The 26,368-nt window shown below is 42.4% G+C and overlaps 1 protein-coding gene across 2 annotated transcripts in view; it reads left to right on the top strand.

Moving 5' to 3' along the window:
* Nucleotides 1–22,594, top strand: part of gcn1 (GCN1 activator of EIF2AK4) — a 37,176-nt gene extending 14,582 nt beyond the window's left edge. For both annotated transcript variants that reach the window (XM_047381481.1, XM_047381480.1), the window contains exons 25-57: nt 22–203; nt 473–553; nt 751–894; nt 1,130–1,254; nt 1,512–1,701; nt 1,789–1,859; nt 2,636–2,801; nt 2,875–3,069; nt 3,228–3,474; nt 4,569–4,690; nt 6,931–7,045; nt 7,444–7,623; nt 8,652–8,872; nt 8,955–9,023; nt 9,119–9,257; nt 9,338–9,534; nt 9,679–9,821; nt 9,913–10,030; nt 10,158–10,373; nt 10,497–10,661; nt 10,746–10,907; nt 10,995–11,087; nt 11,170–11,313; nt 12,455–12,724; nt 12,836–12,949; nt 13,947–14,177; nt 14,263–14,456; nt 18,586–18,700; nt 19,061–19,157; nt 19,911–20,059; nt 20,199–20,309; nt 21,651–21,872; nt 21,979–22,594. In XM_047381481.1, the coding sequence (XP_047237437.1) occupies nt 22–203; nt 473–553; nt 751–894; nt 1,130–1,254; nt 1,512–1,701; nt 1,789–1,859; nt 2,636–2,801; nt 2,875–3,069; nt 3,228–3,474; nt 4,569–4,690; nt 6,931–7,045; nt 7,444–7,623; nt 8,652–8,872; nt 8,955–9,023; nt 9,119–9,257; nt 9,338–9,534; nt 9,679–9,821; nt 9,913–10,030; nt 10,158–10,373; nt 10,497–10,661; nt 10,746–10,907; nt 10,995–11,087; nt 11,170–11,313; nt 12,455–12,724; nt 12,836–12,949; nt 13,947–14,177; nt 14,263–14,456; nt 18,586–18,700; nt 19,061–19,157; nt 19,911–20,059; nt 20,199–20,309; nt 21,651–21,872; nt 21,979–22,104 (5,114 nt within the window). In that variant the 3' untranslated portion in view covers nt 22,105–22,594. The remainder of the gene's footprint in view (nt 1–21; nt 204–472; nt 554–750; nt 895–1,129; nt 1,255–1,511; nt 1,702–1,788; nt 1,860–2,635; nt 2,802–2,874; nt 3,070–3,227; nt 3,475–4,568; nt 4,691–6,930; nt 7,046–7,443; nt 7,624–8,651; nt 8,873–8,954; nt 9,024–9,118; nt 9,258–9,337; nt 9,535–9,678; nt 9,822–9,912; nt 10,031–10,157; nt 10,374–10,496; nt 10,662–10,745; nt 10,908–10,994; nt 11,088–11,169; nt 11,314–12,454; nt 12,725–12,835; nt 12,950–13,946; nt 14,178–14,262; nt 14,457–18,585; nt 18,701–19,060; nt 19,158–19,910; nt 20,060–20,198; nt 20,310–21,650; nt 21,873–21,978) is intronic.
* The last annotated feature ends 3,774 nt before the right edge of the window (nt 22,595–26,368 follow it).

Here is a 26,368-nt window from a genome sequence, read left to right as displayed (position 1 = left end):
ACTTTATGCTTCATCCATCAGATGTAGCTCTACTGGCTGCTCCTGCCTTCGCGTTCTGCTTCCCTCTCCTCAACGCTATGCTCAGGGAGTCTTCAGGCAGCACTGAGGAGACAGAGAGCATGATGACCAGAGCCCTGCAAGTCATCAGCGTTCACTGCCAACTACGGGCCAGCCCGGACGGTGATGACATGGAATTAGATGAGGTAGACGTGCATCTGTTCCATTTTCTGTCTATCCGTTAACTGTTGCATTATTTGTTGTATGAGAGTATTAATAATTGCTGTTTGGGTAGAGCACCCCTTTGTTACTTCTGTTTTTACTATTTCTTTAACCTTTTTATCATATTGCCTTTTCTGTGAGGATGCCATTTAAACAATGACCATTAAGCAGTCTTTTATCTGTGTTTGAAGAAAAAGTCCTAACCTATGCGTGACATTACCATTTACTAATGAAAGCCTCGGTTTTCTTTTAGAACGGTCCTGAACTCCTTCCTCGTATGAACATGCTGCTGCTGCTGACCAGAGTCATTTCTACAGCTACTCCAAGACTCCAGGTAAATGACTTAATAGACCACATGTGCTTTTCATTATACTGATCAAATTGTTCTGGAAGTAAATCAGAGCAGTAAGTCTGATTTTAAGTCTTCATTCACCTTGGTCCACTGTATTCAGCTCTGAATGGCCTAATTTAACTAGATGAACATTAGGTCTCCTTCCTGCACTGTGAAAGTTTTCACTCCTTTGGTTTCAGGTGTTGGCATCTCAGTGCCTCACAGCGCTGTGTGCCAGTGCAGGAGGAGGAGACGGCTGCACTGTAGCTGAGCAGCCAGAGATAGACGTGCTGCTCGACGCCCTGCTTTCTCCCTGTTTCTCTGTCAGAGATGCTTCTCTCAGGGTGAGTTGTGGAACATTTAGCAAGATTAAAATGCGTTTCTTTGTCATCCAACAAAAAAGTATTCATAGGAATCTTCTTTAAAGTTTCTGCAAAAGTACTCTTTACACTGTGATAGGATGACGATTTGGACACGCACACTAGTAAATCTGTGACACATCATACAGCCCGAGAACACAGTACAAGATGAAGGTCCGGTTCACTTTCTGTGTTTACGTACTGCCTTTTTTGTATGAAGGGGTTGTTGGAGATGGAGTTTGCGCTGCCTACAGACAGCACAGAGAGCAGTGGGATGAGCTTGCTGCGCAGGCTTTGGGTTGCCAGGTTTGATGTTGAAGAGGAAGGACGATCCTTGGCTGAAAAGTATGTAAAAGGAGGATTTTTCATTCCTGTTTGATCGCTCTCCCTCGATGCTCATCTGAAGTACAAACTGTCATGTGGTCAGACAGATTGTTTCATCCTCTCAGCTTTTTTGCTGTATAAATCAAATTGATGTCTTTCCTCTATTTTCACGATGACATTGTGCTACCTTCTTTAGACACAAATGGGCTATTTTTGCATGGTGAAGTAAAGTGTTTTGGTTCTACTGTTCAGCGAATGTGTTGGCTTGTTCTGCTCAGACTGTGGGAGTCTCTGGGTTTAGAGCTGGTCCCTGAGCTCTGCTCCCTGCTGATTGGAGACATTACTCACCATGTGGAGGCCATCCGGACCGCAGCAGCAGAAGCTATGTCGAGTGCTGTGTCCCAGTACAGAGACCAGTCTGCCTCTGTGCTCGGCCAGCTCACCGAGCTCTACCACCAGAAACTTTATGTGAGATTTATTTTGCACGTTTTTTCCACTGGCGGAAATTGCGAAACTCGGACAAAAACAAATAAAGTGTTATTTTTCCATCTATAGAGGCCGCCTCCTGTCCTGGATGCTCTAGGAAGAGTGATCTCAGAATCTCCACCTGACCAGTGGGAGGCCAGGTAAGAGAGCTGCAGAAATGCTCCTGCTTTTAAATTTAAATGTTTGTTCACTATGCTGCCTATGTACAGGGCTTGGCAGAAGTAGTGATGACACATTTTGCTGCCTCACAACAAGAAACTTCAATGTATTTTACTGGGATTTTAGGTGATAGACCAACACGATGTGGTGCGTGATTATGAAGCGGAAGGAAAATGATAGATGCATTAAAAATAAAAATCTGAAGTGTGGCGTGTATTTTTATTTTAGACCTCATAAGTCAATATGTTATCTACCTCTCACTACGTAGAGACTGAAATTTCAGGACAGAAAGCTACTTTGAACATCAAGTTTCAAGTGTTGCCAAAATCTTCGGTTGGATTTAGGTCTAGACTTTTGACTGGACCGTTCTACAACACAAATGGAGCTTTGTCTGTGTGTTGTTTGTATGTTGTCCTCTTTGGAGATCTTTAGTCTTTTACGTCCTCTTACAGGTTTTAATGCAGAATTGCCCTGTATCCATCCATCTTCCTATCAACTCTGACCAGCTTCCTGGTTAGAAGCCAAAGGAAAGGCTTCCTCACAGCATGATGCTGCCACCAAAAAAATACATTTGAAAGTGTGTTTACCTTTTCTTTCCACTTCACAGTTATTATGCCCTTCTTCATGTTAGTCTGTCATATGCAATCCTTATGAAGTACATTGAAGCTTCTGGTTGTAGTTTGACTAAATGTGAAAAGGTTCAGTCGGTATGAATACTTCCGCAAGTAACGCAAGCGTTCCTACTTGTTTTTAACAGGTGCGGCATTGCTCTGGCTCTGAACAAGCTGTCTCAGTATCTGGATGAGTCTCAGGTCACCCCACTTTTCCTTTTCTTTGTCCCCGATGCTCTGAATGATCGCCACACTGAGGTGCGCCGCTGCATGCTGGATGCTGCCCTCTCAGCACTGAACACACACGGAAAGGTACTGTCCTTATGTTCAGCCCGCTCCAACGTCTGCCAAGCACGGCACCTAATGTACCTGTTGTCTGTGTCAGGATAATGTGAGCTCTCTGCTGCCGGTGTTCGAGGAGTTTCTGAAAAATGCCCCGCAGGATGCCAGCTATGACTCTGTTCGTCAGAGTGTAGTTATTCTCATGGGATCCTTGGCCAAACACCTGGATAAAAATGACCCTAAGGTCAAACCCATTGTGGCCAAACTTATAACTGCTCTCTCTACACCATCACAGCAGGTAAATAATTTGTGAACTCAAATGATTTAGGCTCAGTAATACAGGTTCTGAATGGCAGCATTCAAATTTTTGTTTTGAAATACCTTTTTGTGGTTTAAAAAAAAAAAAAAAAGTAACCTTCTTTGTATTCTTTTATGTAAATTGCCTCCCCACCCAAGGTCCAGGAGTCTGTGGCCAGCTGCTTGCCTCCTTTAGTCCCCGCTATCAAGGAGGATGCAGCAGGAATTGTCCGAAATCTGCTGCAGCTGCTGCTTGAGAGTGACAAATATGCAGAGAGGAAAGGAGCAGCATATGGACTGGCTGGACTGGTCAAAGGTCTCGGCATTCTGGCACTTAAACAACAGGACATCATGGCCACGCTAACTGATGCCATCCAGGACAAGAAGAACTTCAGAAGAAGGGAAGGTCAGAAAACAGCTAGATTTTCCGTCTGCATACTTTCTGCACGGCCTGTCCTTGTTAATGGCCTAAAACAGTCAACTTTTATTTGTTCCCCAGGGAATATGAAAAAAAGAAAACATTAAGTACCAATAGCCCCATTTGTCCCACACCTTGGTTAAAATGGGTAAAAAGCCTTAAAATAATCTTTTATTGCATAATCTCACACATGTAGAAACAAAAAAAAGAAATTGAGTGCATTATTCTGAGGGGAAATAATCCAATAGCTTTGTGACAAACTCACCAGAGACATTATTGGTACACTGGCTTTGTACATGGCACGTCATTTCTCCTAACGTTTCCCAAGGTTGGATCATACAGGGAGAGGAGTCTTTGCATCCCTCTCCCAGTGGAGAGGGATGTGGCTTTCCCGTGGTCTGTCAGAGAGACATGATAGGGTGAAGAACCTCACCATCTGTGGGGATCTCAGCGGATGGCTGTTGCTCATCCGCATCAAGAGAAGTCAGTTAAGGTGGTTCGGCATCATGGTTGTTCTGGAGATTTCTTGCAGCAATGCTCCATCTAAGACTTTATATACCTCCCCTACCATCCTGCCCGGGGTGTGTGGTGGCGAGATAAATATAGTCCTTGTCCAGCCTGGTGGCCAGCGGTTAAAGGAAATTATCCTCTATGTCACGTTGTATTTACTCCCCAGAGAAACAGGAAGTGTTGGACAAGCAGTTGTAGGTTCCTTCAAACTCTGGTCAACCTAAAAAATTGAAGTATGACTTAAAAGGACTTCAGTTTTATTTAGTATTCATTTTTTTATTTATTTTATTTATTCATTTTAAAAAGACTGAGAAGTCAGATCTAAAGCTATCAATCTGAGATTATGCTGCTTCAACAGGTGATGGATTTATTTTAAGGCTTTTTACACATTTTACCAGAGCTGCCAGTAAATGCAGCTGGTTCTATATATTTGTACTGTGTATGCAGATGCAAACAATTTCCCTAACATTAATCCGAGGCCTGAAAAACCATATCCAGAACCTCTGCATTACACGTGACTTAAGCAGCTCTTAACAGAGATGATTTGCATGCTGAAAATCATGTCGTTGCAGGAGCCTTGTTTGCCTTTGAGATGTTGTGTAACATGCTGGGGAAGCTGTTTGAGCCATATGTGGTCCATGTGCTGCCACACCTCTTGCTCTGCTTTGGAGATGGAAACCAGTATGTTAGGGAGGTAAGTGGCCATACGGGGATCCAGTTGGCTCTGGTTCCAGCTCTAACCAAACTGATGCAGTGAACAAATAAAGAAGGAAGGCATTTAGAAAGCAGAAGTGAAGCAGGTTAGGTCTAACATTTTGGACACGTTTCTTTGTTGCATGATTTTTTAATGTAGCAAAAAACAGTACCAGGCAAAAATCCCTAGAAATGTATCACTAGTTAATAGATTAGTGGTATTGTGTTAAGAGAACAGTTCTGTTCGTGGTTCCAGTGTCAGTTCATATGCTGTCTGCAGGATCTCCATTGCTGTCACACATACAGTTACAGAAATGCTTTTTATATATTTATTTTATTTTCCTTTTATGTAATACAATACAAGTCGAAATGAAAGAACTTACAGAACTGGGTGTCAGGAGTGACCATTCCATGTTTTCTCATACATTGTCCATTTTTTTCCACAGCTTCTCACAGTTCAATTGTTGAAGTTTAGTTTTATGGTGCATGTCAACTTCTCCATCCTGTGTATTTTTTCCACTATATCCATCCAGTTGCAGGAGGAGGGGGGCTCCACTTTATACCAGTTATGTGTGAGGGCCTTCTTTGCGGCAGCCAGAAGAATTTTAATCAAATAACGGTCCTTTTTGAATGTTCCCAAATAGATAGATGTACGAGTTTTGGGTAGTGTGTATCCTATTACATCCGTTAGCCTGTTTTGAATATCTTCCCAATAGCATGTCAGTTTTGTACATTGCCAAAACACATGGGCTTGGTCTACGTCCTGAATTCCACACATTCTCAAACATAGGGGGATCGTTTCTTTGATTTTGGTGTAATAAAGAATCTTACAATATTTTTCCAGCAAAATGTTTTCCATATTTTTAGAGCCCGTTGTGCTCTGTAGTGTTTCACATATATCCTACCACATGTCATCGCTTATTTCTACATTTAATTCGTTTGCGTTTTTGTATGTACTGTCCAATATTTCTGTCATTTTGTTTATCTCCCCTGATATTCCTGGCCTTGCTTCTTTTTTGATAATAATCTCGTACCCGTAGATACATATAGACGTCCTGATTTTTTTTTAGGTTAAATTCTCTCTACAGGGTCTGAAAGCTTTTGAATTGTCCCCCTTTTTATAAATCTACTTAAAGTAGTCAGACCCCTAATTGTCCAGTCATTGAATTTTGGATTCATAATTCCTGGTTTAAAGTTTGTCTCATATGCTAACCCCCTAAGAAGTTTAATTTCGTTTTCCAATTTATATAACCTATTTTGAACCAGGTCTCTAAGGTAAATTTAGTTAAAAAAATCCAATTTCTTTTTTTCACTATACAACTTCTTGTTGGGAACCAGTACATGACCCGCTCCTGTGTCTAATTCTGTTTCTTTCCATTTTGTAAAGCAATCTGTGATACACCAGCAGAGTAAGGGTTTCAGGGGCTGCATAGTAGTAATCTTTAATATTTGGCAATGCTAAGCCTCCCTCGTTTCTGGGTATTTCAAGCGTTGAGTATCTTACTCTTTTTTTTTTTAAGATATTTTTTCGGTACTAGTGGCCTTTATTTTTTCCATTTTTGACAATAGGTAGACAGGAAAGAGGGGTAGAGAGAGGGGGAGACATTCTGTAAATCTCGAACCCGGGACAGCTGCCATTCGAGGATTGTAGCCTCTGTATATGGTCGTGCGCTTAACCCCTACACCATCAGCGCCACGCCCCGAGTACCTTACTCTTGACTTCCCCCCGTTCCAAATAAATTTTGAAAGTTTTTTATCCCGCTTGACAAATAGTGAGGATGGAATTGGCAGCGATTGAAACAAATATAAAAGCCTAGGAAGGACATTCATTTTAATTTTGTCAATTCTTGCATTTGAATCTAGTAACAAAACTCGGCATGTCTTTATATAGTTTTTAGTTTGGGGGCTTGTAGTTTTTTTCAAATAGATCAGTTATTTGTAATTGAAACTCCCAAATAATTAAGTGATTTCTTGTTTCATTTGAACCTATATTGTTGGGTAATTTCTGTGGATGGAGTACAATTAAAGGATGAGGCCTAGGTTTTCCCAATATTCAGCTTGTATCCTGACATAAGCCCATAATATTCCAAGATTTTGGCAGACATTTCCTGTCGTTTTAAATATAATAGGACACAGTTACAGTAACTTTAAGCAGAAAGTAACTCCATTTCTATTTCATGTGATCATTCAAATGTGAGGTTTATTTTTTTACTGATCCCTTCTGATTGTTGTTTATTCCAGGCTGCAGATGACTGTGCCAAGGCTGTGATGAGGAACCTTAGCGCCCATGGTGTGAAGCTGGTCCTCCCCTCTCTACTGGTGGCCTTGGAGGAAGAGTCATGGAGGACAAAAGCAGGCAAGATGCACATGACGTTTAAGCCTAGAATATTATTTATACACATTTTACTTGCCACATAAAAACTGTTTTGTTGAACTATAGCAACTAAAGTAAACCCTCTTTCAGCTCTAGTGTTTGTCAAATTATTTTATACAAAAACACAGAAAATATTCGGTGTGGTTCGTAGTAAAGAGGTATGCAGAGACCATTTGTCCTACTCCCAGCGATTCCCAACCCTGGGACCCTTGCTGCATGTTTTCCCCCGTCTATCTCTGCCCATTTCTTGTCTGTGTACTGTGAAATGAAGGCCACTAGTGCAGAAAAATAAAACTAAATAAATAAGGAAATACAGGAAAGATTCACATTTTGCAGTCTGTAATGTAGTCCCTTGCCAATCGCCTCTCTCTTCCTTCCAGGCTCGGTGGAGTTGTTGGGTGCCATGGCCTACTGTGCACCCAAGCAGCTGTCCTCCTGCCTGCCGAGCATCGTCCCTAAGCTGACTGAGGTGCTCACCGACTCCCACGTCAAGGTGCAGAAGGCTGGCCAGCAGGCTCTTCGACAGATCGGTTCAGTCATTCGCAATCCGGAAATTTTGGGTAAGTTGTCACCACAAAAGCCTGTTGCTGGTACATAATAAAATTCAGATAGTTGAATGACTCTTAAAAAACTGCAGTTTTTTAATCATTAAAGAAAAAGAAAAAAAAAACAAAACAGGGATACTCATTGCTGGAGATGCACAACAGAATCAATTAAAGACCAGATTCGGATTGTCTTGTATTTAACCGACCCCGATCGGTGATTAGAAACTAAAAATGGTACCGTTTTTCTGATCAGTGAACGCTTCATACCAAAAACCCTTCTCTGTGAGTGTTACTGTAGGATTAGCTGTTGTCAGCATTAGTGAGGTGAATGAAGCAACTAGAAAAGGCGCTTTATTTTTCAAAGAAGCTCTTCATTCAGGTTGCAACAACAGACTTCAGCAGACAGCAGGACGCTGAACATATCGCAGCAAAGTTGCTCTGTGTTATTTTAGTGAAGATCCAATTCTCTGTCATAGACTGCAATGGATTAGTAAATGTTAGCAGTCTTTTGGAAATCTCTGTTAAGGCCACACACTCTACAAGGAATGAACTCTTACTGATCCTAACCAGATCTGCCTAATTGCTGATATAAAATAAAAAAGGCAGTTTAAAATGTTAACTAATAATTTTTGTATTGTTTAAAAATATTAGAGATATCCTGTTTAACTGCAGAGCTACGTTACACACATTCTCTCTCACACGTCTCTGGTGTGACGTCTCCTCATATTTATAATTGATGATAGATCACAGAGAGTCAGCTCAAAGGTCCTGTATAAGTACAATAAATGAATGACTGATTTTACAATCTATACATGACAGTAAACCTGGGCTTTTTACTCTTTAACATTTTTTGTTTAAAAATAATGTTATAGAAAATAATAAAATCTGGTCATATAGCATGCTTCAATGCTTTGAAATGCGCAAAAGAAAAGTTTTTCCTATGACCTGGAGGAGTTGTCGGTAAGTCAGAAATTGGCCACAAAGACTAGTTAATCTCTACGAGTTCTGGAAGATGTTGAGGATTTATCTTTCTCTTCGTCCAGCCATCACTCCGATCCTGTTGGACGCCCTCACCGATCCATCCAGGAAGACCCAGACCTGTCTGCAGACATTGCTGGACACCAAGTTTGTACACTTTATCGATGCCCCCTCCTTGGCCCTCATCATGCCCATCGTGCAGAGAGCCTTCCAGGATCGCTCCACTGACACTCGCAAGATGGCCGCTCAGATCATCGGCAACATGTACTCTCTCACTGACCAGAAGGTTTGTGGCTTTAACTCTAAATTCACCTTTAAGACGATTTATTCTACATGATATTTTACATGGTGTGTTATACTACCTACAGGATCTGTCACCCTACCTGCCAAGTGTTATTCCTGGTCTGAAGGCATCTCTGCTGGACCCAGTGCCTGAGGTGTGTTTAGTGAAAATAAACAGCATCACATTACTAATATTGGCTGACGTCTTCTCTGAATGATATTTAAATGTCACCTTGTTTTCCCTTTCCAGGTACGTACAGTCTCAGCCAAAGCTCTGGGTGCCATGGTGAAGGGGATGGGAGAATCCTGCTTTGACGACCTGCTGCCTTGGCTCATGGAGACTTTGGCGTCCGAGCAGAGCTCCGTAGACCGCTCTGGGGCTGCGCAAGGTTAGTTGTTCTCCTTTTGATCTTTATGCTTCTCATCACTCAACTGTGTCAGTGAGTAAGTGTTTTGATGCTCCTCTCAGGTCTGGCTGAGGTAATGGCCGGACTGGGAGTAGAGAAGCTGGATAAACTGATGCCAGACGTGGTGCAGACTGCTAGCAAGGTGGATATTGCTTCTCATGTCAGAGACGGTTATATCATGATGTTCATCTACCTGCCTCTCACCTTCGGAGACAAGTTTACTCCCTATGTCGGACCCATCATCCCCTGCATTCTCAAGGTGTTTGCCTCAAATTATTTTTCCAGCTAATTGTCGTTTTTTTTTTTTTTTTTATCTCTTTACTACTAATAAGATTGTAATTGGAAACTCATATTTAATGAGATAGAAATGTGAATTGCCCTATCCTCTGATTCTCTCTTCCAGGCTCTGGCTGATGAGAACGAGTATGTGAGAGACACGGCGCTGCGAGCCGGCCAGCGAATCATCAGCATGTACGCTGAGACCGCCATCGCCCTGCTGCTTCCTGAGCTGGAACAAGGCCTGTTTGACGACCTGTGGAGAATCAGGTCAGATCAAGATATGTTGTGATGAGTAGCTGCAGGGTAAATGGCTCTCTCATATTTCCTGATGATGGACAGGGCTTCTGTTGGCTTATAGGTTCAGCTCAGTCCAGCTGCTGGGAGACCTGCTGTTCCATATTTCTGGAGTAACGGGAAAGATGACCACAGAGACGGCTTCAGAGGATGACAACTTTGGAACCGCTGCATCCAATAAAGTTTGTAGACCTTTCCCGATAAATCCACAGCAGATTGATCACCATCTATTTACATGCCATGACAGAAATATTACATTGGTTAGGATCTGGGTTATATGTTGCTCAGCTTTGTCCTTCCTCCTGTCAGGCTATTATTTCTGCTCTGGGAGCTGAGCGACGGAACCGTGTGCTCTCGGGCCTCTACATGGGCCGCTCTGACACCCAGCTCGTGGTCCGACAGGCTTCTCTTCATGTGTGGAAGATCGTTGTATCAAACACCCCCAGAACTTTAAGAGAGATCCTCCCAACCCTCTTCTCTCTCCTGCTGGGCTTCCTGGCTTCAACCTGCCCCGACAAGAGAACGGTATCATTCCATGTGGATCAGCAAAGCGTGTTGTTTTTGTGACACCTGTTTGAGGCAGTCTCTGTTGTCTATTTGTAGAATTAGCCCACAATGTGCTGTTTACTCAGCTGCTGTGGTTTTCAGATTGCTGCTCGGACACTTGGTGATCTGGTGAGGAAACTGGGAGAAAAGATTCTCCCCGAGATCATCCCTATCCTGGAGGAGGGGCTGCGCTCGGACAAGAGCGATGAAAGGCAAGGCGTCTGCATCGGACTCAGTGAGATCATGAAGTCCACCAGCAAAGATGCGGTACTATAACACATACATGTAAAACTGATGGGAACGGGGTTAAGCATCAAGAGAAACATCATTAAGCTGTTGTTTATTCAATAGGTGCTTGTCTTCTCTGAGTCGCTGGTCCCAACTGTGAGGAAGGCTCTCTGTGACCCCCTAGAGGAGGTCAGAGAGGCTGCAGCCAAAACCTTTGAGCAGCTCCACGCAACCATTGGTCACCAGGCACTGGATGACATCCTGCCTACACTGCTTAAACAGCTGGTGAGGAGGGGGAGGGCACATTGAATCTAGACGTTTTTGTTTAAGAACATTTTAAATGTCCTCTTATATATTTTGTCTTTTTCCCAGGATGACAAGGAAACAGCTGAGTTTGCTTTGGATGGCCTGAAGCAAGTCATGGCAGTGAAGAGCCGCTCTGTGCTGCCTTATTTGGTTCCAAAGGTGAAACATCAGTCAGTGTTTCTTGTCTTTTCTGGAGTCTGTCTCTGTGATTAAGGTCATTTTCCTCTGCTGTGTGTTCTAGCTGACTGCGCCTCCTGTGAACACCCGTGTGTTGGCCTTCCTCTCAGCTGTGGCAGGAGATGCTCTGACACGTCACCTCGGCGTCATCCTACCCGCCCTCCTCTCTTCACTTAAAGGGAAGCTGGGAACAGAGGAGGAAGCCCAGGTTAATCCAGCATTTATTCAGCCTTAGTTGTGAACCTGTTTGTTATGTAGACTTTTCTGCTCTATTATGGTAAATGATTAATTAAGCGATGACCTACAGGTGGATCTTAATATATAGGAATATAACTGAAAGCTAAATATATTTCATTTATTCAGCTAAAAAATGAAACAAGGAGGGTAAAACACAAGAGGTCATGCCTCGAGAATCTGGCTGTTCACACACGGCTAAATAAAAGCATATTATTGGAAAGTCTAGGGACGGAAAATTCGTGTAAGAAAAGGGAGCAAAATCAACATGGATATCCGTTGCCTTTTAAAGGACTGTGAAATAAAGTCCATTTAAGAAGGAGAGATTCTGTGTTTTCAAGTCCGACGTCAGCTCTGTTGTCTACCAGGAACGTTTAGAGCACTTCATGCTTGCCTCTGCCAACAAGCTTTATGGAGATGCTGATTTCATTTTCCAGCTGGACTTGGTACCAGCCCACAATGTCGGGTACCGATACCTGCTTTAATGACCATCCATAATCAATATGCTTGATTGACCAGCAAACTGGCCTGGCCTAAACCCCACAGTAAATCTGCGGAGTATTTTTCTAGAGGAAGATGAGAGGCACCAGAGCCAACAATGCAGACAAGTTGAAGGCTGCTGTTAAAGCTTTCTGGGCTTTCTGAACACCTCAGCAGATCCACAGATGGATCTTCTACATGCCATGCCGCACTGATGCAGTAATTCATGCAAAAGGAGCCCCGACCAAGGAGGGCGTTTAATGTACAGTACATGAACATAGGTTTCAAATGGCTGAAATTTTTGTATTAAAAAGACTTACATTTTTTTTGTCAAACTGAATTTTGAGTTTTCTGTAGCTCTAAGCCATAATCTAAAATATGAGTTTTTGTAGGTTTTAGACCTTTTTTTAAAACAGAGTTAAAACCAAACTGGACTTGAGTTCAAATTGACCCAAAATGCTCAATGTTTTTTTAGTGTCATGGCTTGAAGAGATATGGTTGTACTTTTTTGGACATTGATTGTTATTATTCTATCAAATTAAATAAATTAATCCTCTTTAAAAACACTTTGGTCAACATTTGCTGCATGTTAGAAGCTTTAAATAGTCTCTAAAATGACTTGTCTGTTGGTTCAGGAGTTGTGCAGCTGTCAGACCGTGATCCTCTCTGTGGAGGATGAAGCAGGTCAGAGGATCATCATTGAAGACCTGCTAGAAGCTACTAGAGGCGCTGACCCCGGCCTCAGACAGGCCGCCATCACTATCCTCAATGCTTACTTTGCTCGCACTCGCCTGGATTACAGTGCTCACATACGCACTCTGCTGTCAGGCCTCATCCGCCTTCTTAATGACTCTAATCCAGAGGTCCTGTCACAGAGCTGGGACACCATCAACTCCATCACCAAGGTCTGTTGATTGGAAATTTGCATGTCAAAGTATGGTGTAAACATAACATTTGCCAAAAGGATGTTGGCGTTTTCTGAATTCATCTGTGAACATTTGGTGTTTGTTCTGCAGAAACTGGATGCCAGCAGTCAGCTGGCTCTAATCGATGACCTACATCGTGACATTAAAGCTGTTGCTCCTGATGTGAAAGGTCAGCACCTGCCTGGTTTCTGTCTTCCAAAGAAGGTAAGAAGAAAACTCCTAACACAGAAAACACCTGTAAAAACATTGTGTTGTCCTCCAAGCTTCGCTTCTGTTCTGTTTAGAGATACTTTATATACGGTTCTTTTGGAATGAAGAGGGCAAATGGCAGCTAGACAGGGCTAATCAAATGAATTGTGGAGTTTATTCCTCTAAAGTAAAAAAGAAGTAAAATGTTCAGGACAATTGCCAATCCTAGGAGTGTAAGGAAAATTACAAAAAGAGCTACAGCTCACTCTTTACAGGCCTTAGTTCTTGAGTTAAAGTTCATTATATTGCAGTTAGAAAAATAATGAACCAGGAGAGAGTTTCTATCTTAGGTTTGCATCTAGTAAGTAAAGTACACAGCACCTTTCACCAAGTGCCTCACAAAGATGGCATAAGCAAATCATAGGTCTCAGATGATGTCATTCAGGGAGATGGGACCAAATTGGAGATGTTTAGCCACAGTGCAAAACCCAGGCTATCAACACAAAAACCTTGTAGCAACAAGTTGGAAGTCTGATTGATTAGGGCTATTTTTCAAATTCGTTAAAGCAGAAAACCTTTCAGTTGCTGATCTCCATACCAGCTCTGCGGAAAATGGAAATAATCTAAATACTGCAATGAAGTGGTCGAAGTACACACCTGAAACCATTTGAGTGCTGTGATGTTGCCCCTGAGAGAGTTGTTCATAAATAAATACCCAAAACCGCAAGGCTGTGGCTTAGATACCAGATAAGTCCACACACAGACAGTAATTACTTCAAGGTATGTCTGCTAAAGCTTCCGGCTTTAGTTAAATATTCACACAAAGTAAGATGTTGTATTTTCCCATATTAAAATCCTCTCTTATCCTTTTTTAAGTTACTGTGGAAACATGTCTGACTGAACGTAATATTATAGACTTGATGAGAATTTTCCTTTAAAACATAAATTAAAGGACAAGTCAGCAACAGAGGATGAGTTTTTACTTGAAAGTTTCTCCTTTTTGTTAACCCAGGGTGTGACGTGTATCCTGTCAGTCCTGAGAGAAGGTGTCCTCACAGGCAGCCCTGAGCAGAAAGAAGAGGCAGCTAAAGCCTTAGGTGGAGTTATCCGACTGACCTCTCCTGAAGCTCTGCGGCCGTCAGTAGTAAACATCACAGGGCCTCTTATTCGCATCCTGGGAGATCGCTTTACCTGGACGGTGAAGACGGCTCTGCTGGAGACTCTCACCCTGCTGCTAGCAAAGGTCCAAGGCTGCATAGCTGCTGAAAAATCCCATCGGCTCACCAAAGTATGTGTTGTATGTCATACCTGCTGTTTCACTCCACCAGGTGGGCATCGGCCTGAAGCCCTTCCTGCCACAGCTGCAAACCACCTTTCTGAAGGCCCTGCAGGATTCCAGCCGTGCGGTGAGACTGAGGGCTGCCGAGGCTCTGGGTCAGCTGGTTTCCATCCATGCCAAGGTTGACCCACTCTTCACTGAGCAACTCTCAGCTATCCGCAATGCGGAAGACTCCGGAGTCAGGTGGGTTTACATTTTCACATGATAAAGAAATGGATGGCTGGGCGATTTGACCCCAAAAATAATACCTTAATACCTTTGGGCTCTATCTTGATACACAAAATATATGTAACAATATTTAAATTCGGATGTGAACAACTGTATTAATGTGGAATTCGAAGCATTGATAAAGCAGGGTTACTGACCCTCCATCCAACAACAGGATAAAAACAGCAGACTGTGGTGTGGTGTGGTGTGGTGTGGTGTGGTGTGGCGGTAGAGCGCGCGACCAGTAAACAGAGGCTTCAGTCCTTGACGCAGCTATCCCGGGATCGAGTCCCGACCCCAGAGACCTGTGTTGCATGTCTTCCATCCCACTTCTTGTCTGCCTATTTTCAAATAATTACAAAAATACAGGCCCCCACTGCTGCAAAAAAATTAAACAAGACAATGCTGCTGTCCTCCCTACATAATCTAACAGTGGAAGTGACTACCAAAACGTAATTGTAAAGATGAAGCAACAAGTCATGTGTTGGAAAAATCCAAACTGCTCTGTCTGATAACCGGACCACGCAGTATGTGCGCAGTGACGGCTGCACAGATCACAAAGCAATTATTGACCAAATACTGAAACAACTGAATGACACCAAATGATACCGTTTGAGAGCAAACAAATGAGCACTGACACATAAGACAACTGTTCAACAAAAAGCTATTAGAATATCAACCTTATACACAGATTCAATTCAAAGGGAAATAAATGTTGTTGCAGCTCATATTTTGAAGATTTCTTCAAAGAGCCGCTGTAGATGCTGATGGCTGTGGGCGGGAAGGATCTTCTGTAGCGGTCTGTCTTACAGCAGATCTGAAGAAATACAGTCTGCTCTGTCCCTTCTTGTAGACAGCTTCACAGTTGCATCTCCACTATAGTCTGTTGTCCAGGTGAACACCGAGGTATTTATACTCCTCCACCACCTCCACTTCTTCTCCCATGATAGAAATAGTTTTTGACTTATTCCTGTTTCTCTTAAAATCTACAATCATCTCCTTTGTTTTAGTCACGTTCAAAATGAGATGATTGTTTCCACACCATGCCACAAAGCGGTCCACCACCTTCCTGTACTCAGCTTCTTGTCCATCTCTGATCCACCCCACGATTGCAGAATCATCTGAGTATTTCTGCAGATGACAGGAGTCTGTCTTGTACTGGAAGTCTGAGGTGTACAGAGTGAAAAGGAATGGTGAGAGTACAGTCCCCTGTGGTGCTCCTGTGAAGCTGACTACCTGGTTGGACACACAACCCTTCAGTCTCACAAACTGTGGTCTGTTTGTCAGGTAGTCTTTGATCCAGGAGATTGTTGAGGCCTCCACCTGAGTCTTCTGGAATTTCTGATAAAGCAAATCAGGTTAAATTTTATTAAATGCACTGGAGAAATCAAAGAACATGATCCTCACAATGCTACTGGCTTTGTCCAGATGACAGTGGGCTTGTTGAAGCAGGTGTATGATGGCATCTTCAACTCCAACTCCACAGAGATAAGCAAACTGATGGGGGTCCTGATAGTTAATTGTTTGCTTATTCAGGTGGGCCAACAGGAGTCTCTCTAGGACCTTCATGATGTTGGATGTCAGGACAACAGGTCTATAGTCATTGAGGACTGATGGGCGAGTTTTCTTTGGTACCAGAACAAGACAGGAGGTCTTCCACAACACCGGAACCTTCTTCTGGGCCAGGCTAAGGTTGAAGAGGTGTGCAGAATCCCACAGAGCTGCTCTGCACAGGCCTTCAGGACTCTAGGGCTGACACCATCTGGACCTGCAGCCATATTCTGGTTCAGTCTCTCTAGTTGTCTCTTCACTTGACTTCTTGACACACAGATGGACGGGGGGGAGGGAGTACCAGCATCTTCTGATTTGGTTGAAGACAAACATGTAGAAGCAGAAGGGTCCAAGCCTGAGGTGGAAGATAAAACATTTGAGGTGTGACAGGAAAGCTGGGGGTCAAAGGAGGGTGGGGTGTCTGTTTGGCTGTGAGCAGGAGAGAAGGATGCTGAGCTTTTTTCTGAACTGAATCTATTGAAGAATGTGTTAGTTCATTGGTTCTGTCCAGACATCCATCAGTCCGATTGTCCTTCTACTTGAAGCCAGTGATCTTCCTCAACCCTCACCACACATCTCTGATATTGTTTTGCTGGAGCTTGCTCTCCGGCTTCCTCTTGTACACCTCCTTGCTGTCTCTTATCTTGACTTTAAGTTGCTTCTGTAAACTCCTCAATAATTCTTTGTCTCCCTCTCTGAAGGCTTGTTTTGTCTTGTTAAGCAGGTCCTTCAGGTCACCGGGGATCCAGAGTTTGTTATTGGGGAAGCATCTCACTGTTCTGGTGGGGATGATGTTTTCCACACAGAAGTTTATATAGTCGGTCACACACTCAGTCATGGCATTGATGTCCTCTCCGTGTGGCTGCCCAGTCTGTAGCCTCAAAGCAACCTCGGAGGGCTTCTTCAGCTTCCTGTGACCATCTTCTCACAGTTACAGGTTGCCTCTGAACAAGGTGTTTATATTTCGAGCAGAGAAAAACAAGATTGTGATCTGATTTGTCTAGAGGAGGTCTTGCTTTAGAGATGTATGAGTCCTTGACATTTGCATAAAACAAATCCAATGTTTTGTTTTCTCTGGTAGAGCAGCTGACAAACTGTTGAAACATTGGAAGTGTAGCAGAGAGTGAAGCATGGTTAAAATCACCAGATATTGCCACAAACACATTGGCCTGTTGTGTCTGTAGTTTGGCAACAACTGAGCTGATTGCATCACATGCAGTGTCGGCAACAGCTAAAAGTGGACCATAAACTGTTGCCAAAATGACACTGGTGAACTCTCTGGGTAAATAATATGGACAAAAACTTACGGCTAACAGTTCAATATCTGGACTGCAGAGAAGACACTTCACAGTAACATGTCCTGGATTACACCATCTGTTGTTCACAAGTACTGCTAGACCACCTCCTTTGCGTTTGTCGCTCCTCTTTAAATCTCTGTCTGCTCATATGATCAGAAAGCCTGGCAGAGAGACACTGAAGCCAGGGATATGATCCTGCAACCATGTCTCAGTGAGCACATAATACTGCATTCCCAATACTCTGGCTGGGTCCTTTGTAGGGCTTGGAATCCATCCAACTTGTTTCCCAACGATCTCTCATTACCCATCATGATCGACGGAAGAGATGGTTATAACTTCATCTTTCTCTCTCTTCTCTTTGCTCCTGCTCTGCATCCATGGCGCCTCCTTTACAACTCATCAGGGATATGAGTTTGTAGTTGAAGTATAATTTGAGCTGCTGAGATATTAATCAGGTGCTCCTGATAATTAAAAAAAAATCCACCCCATTGCCACGGTGATGTATCAAAACAAATGTCCAAAAGTTTAAAAAAAAAGTATCAGCAAACTCCTTCCAGCTGCACAGCATCTGATACTGGAGATGAAAATCGTTCAAAAATTCAACCTCTATCCACCACAAGAGAAACCAGAATGTAAGTACCAGAGCTAATCAAACCTGCTGCCACCTTGAGCGGCGTAAATCTAACACCTTTAATAAGATAATAACACTGCACGTCTTCCTCCGCTCTTCACCCCACTTCCTGTCTGCCCACTTTGGAGAAATTACGCAAATAACGGCCACTTGTGTTGCTAAAATAGATTGTTACTGCAATCTGTTCATCATATAGCTTTGAGGGCACAGTGTCCTCATTTATCCAGTATCATTTTGACTTGAGTCTTAAACGTTCATTTTTGTGTCACAAGCAAAACAGAGATGGGGTGTTAATAACTCCTCTACTGCTTCTTTTGACACTTTTCCAGCTCGAGTCTGAAATATACTTTACATCATAGTTATATTTGTATGTGTTGACTGATAAATAGGTCTAACAGGCGTATGGGGTTAACTTAAAAATGTCTCTTGCATCATTCTTCCACCAGAGCGTGGTGACATATTCAGTTCGTCTGTAATATTTTACTTAATTTATGTTTTTTGTGTGTGTGTGTGTGTTTTCTGAGGTCATTTTTGTTTTGAAAGTCTGTCCAAAAAGATTTTCCAACATAACTTTAAAGCTTTCAGTATCTTTGCATAATGTATTTTTCTCTGTTTGTGTTTGCAGGGAAACTATGCTCCAAGCTTTGAGGTTTGTCATCCAGGGGGCCGGATCAAAGGTGGATCCAGCAATTCGCAAGAACATCACCACCACATTACTGGGCATGCTGGGACATGATGAGGTAGGATAACTTGAGCAGATGCCTTGAGGTGTCAAAAAGAACCAAACACATTAAATATGTGGCTCCAAACCCAATCCCTTTGTTTTCTGCAGTAGCTCCTGAACCCAAAGAGAAATCCTCAAAGAAAGCAAACACATTAGAGCACTTAGTGGAGCTGCTGCAGAGGAATGCTCTGTGGAGTTGTTGATCACAGTAGAAAAAAACGGAAGTCAGACAGAGGATGTGGTTTTTTGAAAAGGTGGTTTTTGACTGTTCATGTCTCTTCGTAACATAGAACCTCTTTCTGGCTGTCTGCTCTGTGCGTGTGTGTGTGTGTGTGTGTGTGTGTGTGTGTGCGTGTGTGTGTGTGTGTGTGTGTAGGATGCAACACGCATGGCCTCAGCAGGTTGTATTGGTGAGCTGTGTGCCTTCCTGTCAGAGGAGGAGCTGAAGAGTGTGTTACTTCAACATGTCTTAGGTTTGTATTTTTTCACAAGTAATGCAATCTTAATTGTTCTGTCATTTTTGTCATATTAGGTGATTTTATGTGACACAGAATAATGCATAATGGTGAAATGGAAGGACAATGATGTAGGGTTTTAACTTCATACAAAAGAAAATCTGAAAAGTGTGGCATGCATTTGTGTTCAGTCGAACTAAATCAACCACCTTTAGCTACCATTACAGTGTTTTGCACATCTAGATGCAAAAATGTTTGCACATTGATTAAAAGATATCTCAGTGAGATTGAACAGGAAGAATATGTTAACGTATTTTCATAAGTCTTGCCGCAGATTCTCGGTGGAATTTTGGTCTTGACTTTGACTGGGCAATTCTAATATATAAATAGATATATATGAATATTCTTTTAACAAAACCTTTTTGTTGTAGCTCTGTTGAGGGTTGCTGTCCTGGTGGAAAGTGAACCTCAGTCTCAAATCGTTTGCAGCTTTTAACAGGTTCTCTGCCATGATTGGCCCATTTTTAGCTCCACCCTTTCTCCCTGCAGCTCTGACCAGCTTCCCATTCCCTGCTGATGAAACGTAACCCCATACCATGATGCCATCACCACTAATAGCTGTCCTGTCAACATATTCTTTTGAACAGCATTGTACATTATCTTTAGAAAGTCTTTATTATATTAGCATAAGGTATCCATGTTGCCCAAAACAACTTTGCTGCTTTGTCTGCATAAACAAAAATGAGCTAATGCTTCTCTGCCTCCCTTCAGCGGATGTGTCTGGTGTGGACTGGATGGTGCGTCATGGTCGTAGCTTGACCCTAGCTATAGCTGTGAAGTCTGCTCCTGAGAGGCTGTGTGGAAAGGATTATTACGAGACCGTGACTGAGGCAGTTTTGGTTAACGCCACTGCAGACAGGGTGAGCACAAATGAGTAAAAAGCAGACACATAGCTTCCATTTGTTTTGAACTTGAGAGATTTAAAAATTTTAATGAATGCTTACAATGACTTTTAAGGGTTTCCTTGACTGATCTCCACATGTGTGATTCCTCCTCTAGATTCCCATTGCTACCAGTGGGATCAGAGCTGTGGGATATTTAATGAGGCATCAGCTCAGGACAGAGGGAGGCAGTAGTGTTTCCCAGCGCATTATCACACAGTTGGTTAAGGTAAGACTAACGGACGCCGTCATATTCAGCTGGTAATCATATTCACTTCCCCTACTATCCTTGCAGGTAAGGAAAAGTGAGAAGTGGGCACAGGTTATCTATTGTCATAAGAAAGATAAGACGATGTAGAAAGGTCATCAATAAAAAACAGGTTTTGGTTACATTTGAGCAAAAGATGGCCTGTGTATGTTGTTTATACCCGTGTATTTAGGGAAGAGCTCTGAGTCTTTGACGTTGAAAGGTCTCTTTGCAATCAGCCTAATCTTTAGCTATTTCCACAGGTCCTCTATCAGATTTAAATCTCTTAGAGAACGTGTTAATAAAAAAATTAATCGTTAATATTTCAGTCAGAAAAAAACATGTTGCTATAATTAAAAGATAACTTTCAACCTAAATCTGCCCGGGGTATTAATAATATTGAGTGTAGTGAGTGTAGTGGCCCCTAGGCATGGGCCAGTATGAACAAAGGTATCACAACATTTACAGACAAATGTTAAACATAACTATATAAGATATGATAACGTTTATTTAAAAAACTAAAGCAACAGTTTTCCCTCCACAGCTTAAAACCATTGATTATTATAGTTTCAATAATGTTAACTATAGCATAAGAAGAGTGTAAACACCTGCTGAATTTCATAATTTCGTGATCTTTAAATTACTGCATTGAATATTATACCATTTAGCTGCTCTGCTTTTTTATAAAGTAACACAAGTCGAAAAACCTGATATTGGCTGGTTAATTAGTCAGGCTATGTGCTCCAGTTACCAGCCTGCAGTCAACTGTTTAATAGATTCTCTTCGTTTTACAGATGTGGATTTAGAAAATCCTTTTTTTCTTAATAATAGGGTGGGCGATGCCTCTGTATTTTCCACACCATAACTGTGTGTGCTTCGTGCAACTACAAATATTTCCAAATAATTCATCTCTTTTTCTAAGCAAGCAAGGAAAAGGTGTTTTAGCCTTCCATCAGCCACCTGGCAGGCAGTGCACAGCAACAGTTGGGAGAGGAGCAGCGCTACATTACTGTATTCTTTGTACAGCCAGATAAAACTCATATCCCTCCGTCACCTTCGGTAGCATCTCATTAAAAGAACTTAGAGCCCTCAAGGTATGATGGAATATTTTTATGCTTTTGTGTAGGGACTCTAGGAGCAAGGAAATCTTTCCTCAGTACTTCATTAAATAATTAAAAGTCAAATATACTTTTAACCCCACAGTTTCAGGGCAAAATCTTGTCATAGAAGCTGACATCAGGTATTTTGTAGAGCATCAGATCATAACTTATATGTGTTTAATGTAGAGTTTTTGTGACCTGCTTTTACTTTGTGAACCAACAGTGTCTTCAGAACCAATCCAGTGACATCAGACTGGTGTCAGAGCGTGTGCTGTGGTGGGTATTCAAAGACCCAGCTACTCCCTCCATGGAGGACAGCCTAATCAAGCCCTTGCTGAAGAGTCTGCTGGACAACACAAAGGACAAGAACACCACTGTCCGAGCCCAGAGTGAACACACCATTGTCAACCTGCTGCGACTCCGCCAAGGAGAGGAAACCATGCAGGTGGGTCTCCCAGTTTGCTGCTGGTACTCACACATGAATGAGATTTCTGCAATAAAGCCAAAGTCTCAGATTAACTTGAGCCCTTTCCTCTATTTCTGCTCGCCAGAGTATTACTGCCATTCTGGACTCGGCAAGTAACGAACTGCTCTCAGAGTGTCACCGCCGCTCACTGAAGAAAATCGCCAGCCTGCCAGACTCCAATGAGGAGATTGATGACACCATCTTAACATGATGGAGCGGGACTTAATTAAATCAAAGCTACAGACGTCAGTTAAACCATGACTGACACAGTGAACGAACCCTGAGTATATGAGAACCCCAGAAACACTCAACACATTCTCCAATTGAAGCAGCATGGGAAGAGGTGGACGTTCTTGAATCCCCATTTTTCTTTCACTTTACACCTTTGTTTTAGCTGCCTTTCAGCCCAATTTCTAACTTGTTTCTTTTATCTCGTGACGAGTGGAATATTATGTACCAAGAACGTTAGGAAGACAACGCCAAGTCTTTTTTGATATTCCAGTGTCCTGCTACTTCTTTTACCAATTTAATTTGAAATATTTAAGACGCCAATGTAAAGAAAACCACCCGTCTTTCATTTTATTTGAACTTGGCGTGTGAGAGATGTTTGGGGGAAGCAACCTCTTTATAAGACGAATCATTCTTATCAGTGATACTGTTGTAAAAAGGCAAAACAGAATAAAAACTGATTTCATAATGTGTGGGAGATATCAAGAAGCTTCTTTCTGTCTGGGTTTGGTCAGAGGTCAGTGGGGCTAAAACTGCAGGGTTCTATGTAAGGAAAATGTATTTCTGTCTATATTTGTCCATATATGTGAGGAATGCTTGCACCAGATGCAACACACATCTATCCATCCACTCCTTCAGGGTCTCAAAAGGGCTGGTGCCTATCTGCAGTTATTGTTGGGCAAGAGGCAGATGACACCCTGGACAGGCCACTGGTCAATCACAGAACACGCATACAGTCATAAAAAAAATACGACATCCCATTAAATATTAAGTTTTTCCAAAAGAAATATTCACATATCAATGTCTACATCTTTTTTGTTCATCTCTGGGGGAAAATAAGGTGATTTAATTACAAGCAAACATTAAAAATGAATCTTGTTTTCTCATTAAATGATATTAAAGGTTCTTTTCCTATAATGTTTAGTTTAAACCAGATATATATACTGCTCAAAAAAATAAAGGGAACACTTAAGCAACACAATATAACTAAAAGTAAATCAAACTTCTGTGAAATCAAACTGTCCACTTAGGAAGCAACACTAATTAACAATCAATTTCACATGATGTTGTTCAAATGGAATAAACAACAGGGGGAAATCTTTGGCGGTTAGCAAGAAACACTCAATAAAGGAGTGGTTCTGCAGGTGGGGACCACAGACCACTTTTCAGTACCTTTGCTTTCTGGCTGATGTTTTGGTCACCTTTGAATGTTGGTGGTGCTTTCACACTCGTGGTAGCATGAGACGGACTCTACAACCCACACAAGTGGCTCAGGTAGTGCAGCTCATCCAGGATGGTACATCAATGTGAGCTGTGGTAAGAAGGTTTGCTGTGTCTGTCAGCGTAGTGTCCAGAGCCTGGAGGCACTACCAGGAGACAGGCCAGTACACCAGGAGACGTGGAGGCCGTAGGAGGGCAACAACCCAGCAGCAGGACCACTACCTCCACCTTTGTGCAAGGAGGAACAGGAGGAGCACTGCCAGAGCCCTGCAAAATGACCTCCAGCAGGCCACAAATGTGCATGTGTCTGCACAAACGGTTAGAAACCAACTCCATGAGGATGGTATGAGGGCCTGACGTCCACAAATGAAGGTTGTTCTCACAGCCCAACACCGTGCAGGACACTTGGCATTTGCCGGAGAACACCAGGATTGGCAAATTTGCCACTGGCGCCCTGTGCTCTTCACAGATGAAAGCAGGTTAACACTGAGCACATGTGACAGACATGACAGAGTCTGGAGTCACCGTGGAGAACGATCTGCTGCCTGCAACATCCTTCAGCATGACCGGTTTGGCAGTGGGTCAACAATGGTGTGGGGTGGCATTTCTTTGGAGGGCTGCATGGCCCTCCATGTGCTCGCTAGAGGTAGCCTGACTGCCATTAGGTACCGAGGTGAGATCCTCAGACCCCTTGTGAGACCATATGCTGGTGCGGTTGGCCCTGGGTTCCTCCTAATGCAGGACAATGGTAGACCTCATGTGGCTGGAGTGTGTCAGCAGTTCCTGCAAGATGAAGACATTGAAGCTATGGACTGGCCCGCCCGTTCCCCAGACCTGAATCCGATTGAGCACATCTGGGACATCATGTCTCGCTCCATCCACCAACGTCACGTTGCACCACAGACTGTCCATGAGTTGGTGGATTCTTTAGTCCAGGTCTGGGAGGAGATCCCTCAGGAGACCATCCACCGTCTCATCAGGAGCATGCCCAGACGTTGTAGGGAGGTCATACAGACACGTGGAGGCCACACACAATACTGAGCCTCATTTTGACTTGTTTTAAGGACATTACATCAAAGTTGGATCAGCCTGTAGTGTGTTTTTCCACTTTAATTTTGTGTGTGACTCCAAATCCAGGCCTCCATTGGTTAATAAATTTGATTTCCATTGATGATTTTTGTGTGATTTTGTTGTCAGCACATTCAACTTTGTACAGAACAAAGTATTCAATGAGAATATTTCATTCATTCAGATCTAGGATGTGTTATTTGAGTGTTCCTTTATTTTTTTGAGCAGTATATAAGACTTCCTTGCAGACATCTTGCAGTCAGCTCTCAGGGTGAACCTGCTTGATGGTTAGACAAATTTTTGATACAGTGCTATGGCTGATATGTGATTATTTTTTAGTTTTCTTTAAATTACCAGATTCATACACTGCTTCAGTCTTCTTTCTGAAGCTTTTTCTATCTCAGCATAGTGTTCACTCTCCAAGTCTGGAGCTCACCAAACCACATGTCTTGGGTTTCAATAGGGCAAACCTCTTTAACAATGCTTTAACAATGAGTTTCTAATTATGATACGTCTGTGTGTGATGTGAGCCAAGTAAAGTGGGAATACATTTTGAGGTGGACTTAGTTGTTCAAGGGAAATATCTTTTAAATTACTTTTTACAGAACATTTTAAAAGGTCTTCAATTTTTATTCTTTTGTATTACATGAATTTCTCGGTAAACATTTATATCATATATCCATATTTCCAAATGTGTTAGAAAAACACACCCTGTCAAGAATGTGCTCATTTTTTCCACTATATTTTGGTGGTCTAAACATCACAGAAAGTGACTATAACTGAGAAGGAATGTTTTTTTCATTTCATCATGTAAATTCATGTTTTTGAGTTGGTGTTGTTGGCAATGGGGAGGAAGTGTGGACTTACCAGAATACATAGATGGTTGTGGTTTTGACTGTCTGGAGTGACTATGGGAGTATGAAACAGGCCTTAGACTAGAGCCATTCTACAGATTAAGACATGTAAAGCAACACTGCAGGACAGATGTAGTGTAAAGGACATATATCACCATTTGGACTTTTTATCTTAGCAAATTCTCATGAAACTATCAAAAACTACAGTTTATGTATTCCTAACAAAACTGATGTATGGCTTCCAGATAAGGTAGCTAAAATAACCAATAAGGGCATACCAGTAAATCAGTGGTTCTCAGACTTTCTATGGGAAGTACCACCTCACTAATTACCAAGTTTTCCAAATAGCATCAGACTGTCAAGATGTTTGACATCAGAAATTGAACTTTTATCATTTTTTGTGTTTTGTCAGAACCAGAAAGGATGTAAATACAAGACAAATTTCCAAAAAGGAAACATAAGCAAGATTGCCCATTGAAGTCAGAATTCCCAGAATGAAAATCCTCACCAACACCGATCTCATAATCCAGTTTAGCTGCTTTGTGTTTGATACATGGCAATAGCTGCAGTAATACATAGAAGACGGGGCTCAGGATAAGTGATGGTTTCAAATGGAGGAAGATTATCTCTAACAGCAACTCCCAAAAGGAGCAGTGGACGGAAGAACATCTAGACTTCACTACAATCGCTGGCATTCTTGGACCAAGATCCAACATATAACGTTTTATGCAAATCCATAGTTCTTTGACCAATGTTAAGACACACCAGAAAACTTCGTCAGTTACATATCTATTATGACTGGGTTGAGGGAGCATTAAGTTCACCTCACTAATTATCGTGGATTTTCATTTAATACAAAATAAAACAGGTCGAAGCCATGGTTCTCGACCGGAAAAGGGTGGCTTGTCCTCTTCGGGTTGGAGGGGAGTTCCTGCCTCAAGTGGAGGAGTTTAAGTATCTCGGGGTCTTGTTCACGAGTGAGGGAAGAATGGAGCGGGAGATCGACAGACGGATCGGTGCGGCTGCCACAGTAATGGGGGCGCTGTGCCGGTCCGTTGTGGTGAAGAGAGAGCTGAGCCGAAAAGCAAAGCTCTCGATTTACCG

Source organism: Girardinichthys multiradiatus, chromosome 12 (genome assembly GCF_021462225.1).
Source record: "Girardinichthys multiradiatus isolate DD_20200921_A chromosome 12, DD_fGirMul_XY1, whole genome shotgun sequence".
Classification (NCBI taxonomy): domain Eukaryota; kingdom Metazoa; phylum Chordata; class Actinopteri; order Cyprinodontiformes; family Goodeidae; genus Girardinichthys; species Girardinichthys multiradiatus.
This window is presented reverse-complemented; position numbering and strand designations above follow the sequence as displayed.